Source organism: Tribolium madens, unplaced genomic scaffold (genome assembly GCF_015345945.1).
Source record: "Tribolium madens isolate multiple individuals breed KSU strain unplaced genomic scaffold, Tmad_KSU_1.1 Scaffold_3;HRSCAF=73;Tcas5.2_LG2, whole genome shotgun sequence".
Classification (NCBI taxonomy): Eukaryota; Metazoa; Arthropoda; class Insecta; order Coleoptera; family Tenebrionidae; genus Tribolium; species Tribolium madens.
The window spans coordinates 13,647,866-13,650,673 of record NW_025401006.1 but is presented as its reverse complement, the minus strand read 5'-3'; the positions used below and the strand labels follow the sequence as shown (position 1 = coordinate 13,650,673).

General features: G+C 32.9%; 2 protein-coding genes across 3 annotated transcripts in view; one reads left to right on the top strand and one right to left on the bottom strand.

Annotated features, from left to right (window-relative positions):
- LOC123007726 overlaps nt 1-1,057 on the top strand; it is a 39,192-nt gene extending 38,135 nt beyond the window's left edge. The window contains exon 25 of the mRNA XM_044403144.1: nt 796-1,057. Within this exon, the coding sequence (XP_044259079.1) occupies nt 796-986 (191 nt within the window). The 3' untranslated portion in view covers nt 987-1,057. The remainder of the gene's footprint in view (nt 1-795) is intronic.
- Nucleotides 993-2,808, bottom strand: part of LOC123008068 (exportin-7) — a 22,426-nt gene continuing 20,610 nt past the window's right edge. For both annotated transcript variants that reach the window (XM_044403657.1, XM_044403658.1), the window contains exons 10-12: nt 1,672-1,749; nt 1,309-1,627; nt 993-1,255 (exon numbers count right to left, since the gene is read on the bottom strand). In XM_044403657.1, the coding sequence (XP_044259592.1) occupies nt 1,156-1,255; nt 1,309-1,627; nt 1,672-1,749 (497 nt within the window). In that variant the 3' untranslated portion in view covers nt 993-1,155. The remainder of the gene's footprint in view (nt 1,256-1,308; nt 1,628-1,671; nt 1,750-2,808) is intronic.

Genomic DNA, 2,808 nt, shown 5'->3' with positions numbered 1-2,808 from the left:
TGGCTTATTATATTTCGTTATATAATACCCCAATTTGGTAAATTTTCGGTAAATAATTCGAGTTTCTGACTGAAAAACGTGCAACTAAGAAATAATTTTTTTGCTCAAAAACGCCTGAAAATGGCAAAAAAAAAACACCATTTTCGACTAAATTTAATAAGTTTTAAAGTATTTTTGACAAAATTTCCTGAAATGAATGCGTTTTTGACTGTAAAACGTGCAACTGAAAAAATAAATAAATTTTTTGCTCAAAAACGTATGTATTAAAACGCCCGAAAATGGCGAAAAAACCACCATTTTCGACCAAATTTAGTAATTTATGGCTTATTTTTGACAAAATTTCGGAAAATAATTGTATTTCTGACTGCAAAACCACCTAAAACTCAAAAATAATATCATTTCCGACCCAAATCGTCGATTTTTCGTCTCATTCTTGATAAAGTTTCGTTAAATAATTGCGTTTTTAACAGAACAACGCTGGAAAAAAAGACAAAAAATGCCATTTTCTACCCAATCTTGTAATTTTCCGATCTGCTTTAGCCAAATTTTCGCTCAAAAACGCTTGAAACAGAATTTCGTGACCAAAAATGCAGAAAAAAGAATAATTCAAATTTCACACCTGTGTAAAAAGTTACTCGAGCGACGAGCGGCAAAGCCGTGAGCCCCCTTCCATTTCTACGCAATATTTTCCAACACTGCTGCGTATTACCAACTGATTTTAAAAATTTTCATTTTTTGCACAAAATAGAAGAAACACTCGAGTCTGAAAAAACCTCATATTTATACTATTTTCAGGAACTTCAGTTTGTCGAGGGGACAGTGGAGGTGGACTGGTTGTCAAGTCTTCGACCACTGGCAGATACTACCTCGCTGGGATTTTGAGTGTGGCTCCCACAGGTCCTTCGGGGGGCTGTAACAGTCAACAGTATGCCCTTTACACTCGAATCTCCTTCCACAACGATTTTCTCTCGGGGAAAATAAAGTAGCACAAGTTTTATTTTAAAATTTTAATCAGCCTGATTTCTATCGTAAATAAAGTCATTAGTACTGAAAAGTACACCAACATTTATTTTCTTTCAAGCTTCTTTCACCCGATAAAAATAAATGCAATGTGTACCTAAAGTAACAACCAATTAGTATTTCTTCACACATTCACTATGATGTCATCATATCACTAGCAGACGAAGTATTTACATTGGGCCCTTTTAAAGAGTCGTTAATATCTCGTCGAAACATTGATAAATTCTGAGTAAATCTGAAAGAAAAATCAATGAAACGTAAAAATTAAAGTGTCCTCTCTCCTCTTACTTGTCCCTATTTTTCGTAAGCAAATTTCTTTCTATTCCATCCATTAGATTCTCAAACCACTGCACCATCGCTGCTTGTTTATCCGGTGGTTGGCTCCTAATAATATTCTCTCTCATTTGATTAAAATACTCCTCGTTGAGGAGAATGAGACCTAGCAATGGCCTAGACATCGACCACTGATTCCGACAATCTTCAAACATGATCACATTTAAAACGGTACTTAGAATTTGTTGCAAAATTTCCGGATGCATCTCTAACACTTTTAGGAACATGTCGCTGTTTGGTGTCAAACCAACTCTTTGTTTTTTTCCCGGATATACTGAAACCGGAACTATATCTCTGAAAAATCACCCCCACACTCACCTTTTTGCGTCAACTGTTTGAACAAATAGGTCACTATGTGATCCAACGTTGCACAACAGCCGGTACAAACCATTGTATCTAAAATTTCCTGAGTCAACAAGTCTACAAGACTACTAAACACCCACGCACACAAGCAAAACGCTCTTTTGACAAAATTTCGCGAAAACTGCAGGTTTTTTGATTAAAAATATACAAAGATGCTCGAAAAAAGCAAAAATAACACCATTTTCGACTAAATCTAGTGGTTTTGTGACAAAATTTCGTGAAATAATTGAGTTTCTGATTACACAACAACAAAACCCAAAAATAATATGATTTTAGACCCAAATTGACAATTTTTCGTCTTTTTCTTGATGAAATTTCGTTAAACAATTGCTTTCTAACTGAAAAACAAAAATGCTAAAAAAAAGCAAAAAATGCCATTTTCAACCCAATTTAGTGTTTTTTCGACATATTTMTGACGAAATAATTGGGTTTCTGACTGCACAACGGATTAAAATTCTCACAAAAGGCAAAAATAATATAATTTTCGACTCTATTCGGTGATTTCTCGATCCGGTTCAGTGAAATTTAGCGAAAAAAAAATTTTAAGTCATACTTTTGACCAAATTGTGTGAAATAATTGCATTTCTGATTGAAATATACGTGCAATTGAAAAAAACAATACTGATATACAKAAAATATACAAAATCGCTAGAAAAAAAGCAAAAGTAAACACCATTTTCGATCAAAATTAATCATTTTTGGCTTATTTTTGACAAAATTTTGAGAAATAATTGCATTTCTGAATGAAAACAGTGCAATTTCTCGCTGCAAAATTAAAATTTAGTGACTTTTCGATCCGGTCTTACATTTTTTTAGTTTTAGTTTTTAGTTTAAGTGTTCAAAAAAGGCAAAAAAAAAAACAGTTTGGTAATTTTTTGATAAGTAATTGGGTTTCTCACTGAAAAACATTTATGCTCAAAAACCTATTAAAACACTCGAAAAAGGCCAAAAAAAAACACCATTTTCGGCCAAATTTATAGATTTTTGTGCTTATTTTTGACAAAATTTCCCGAAATAATTGTATTACTGCCTCCACAATCCACTAAAAATCACGCAAAAAGCAAAAATAAAATCATTTTCGACACAATTTGG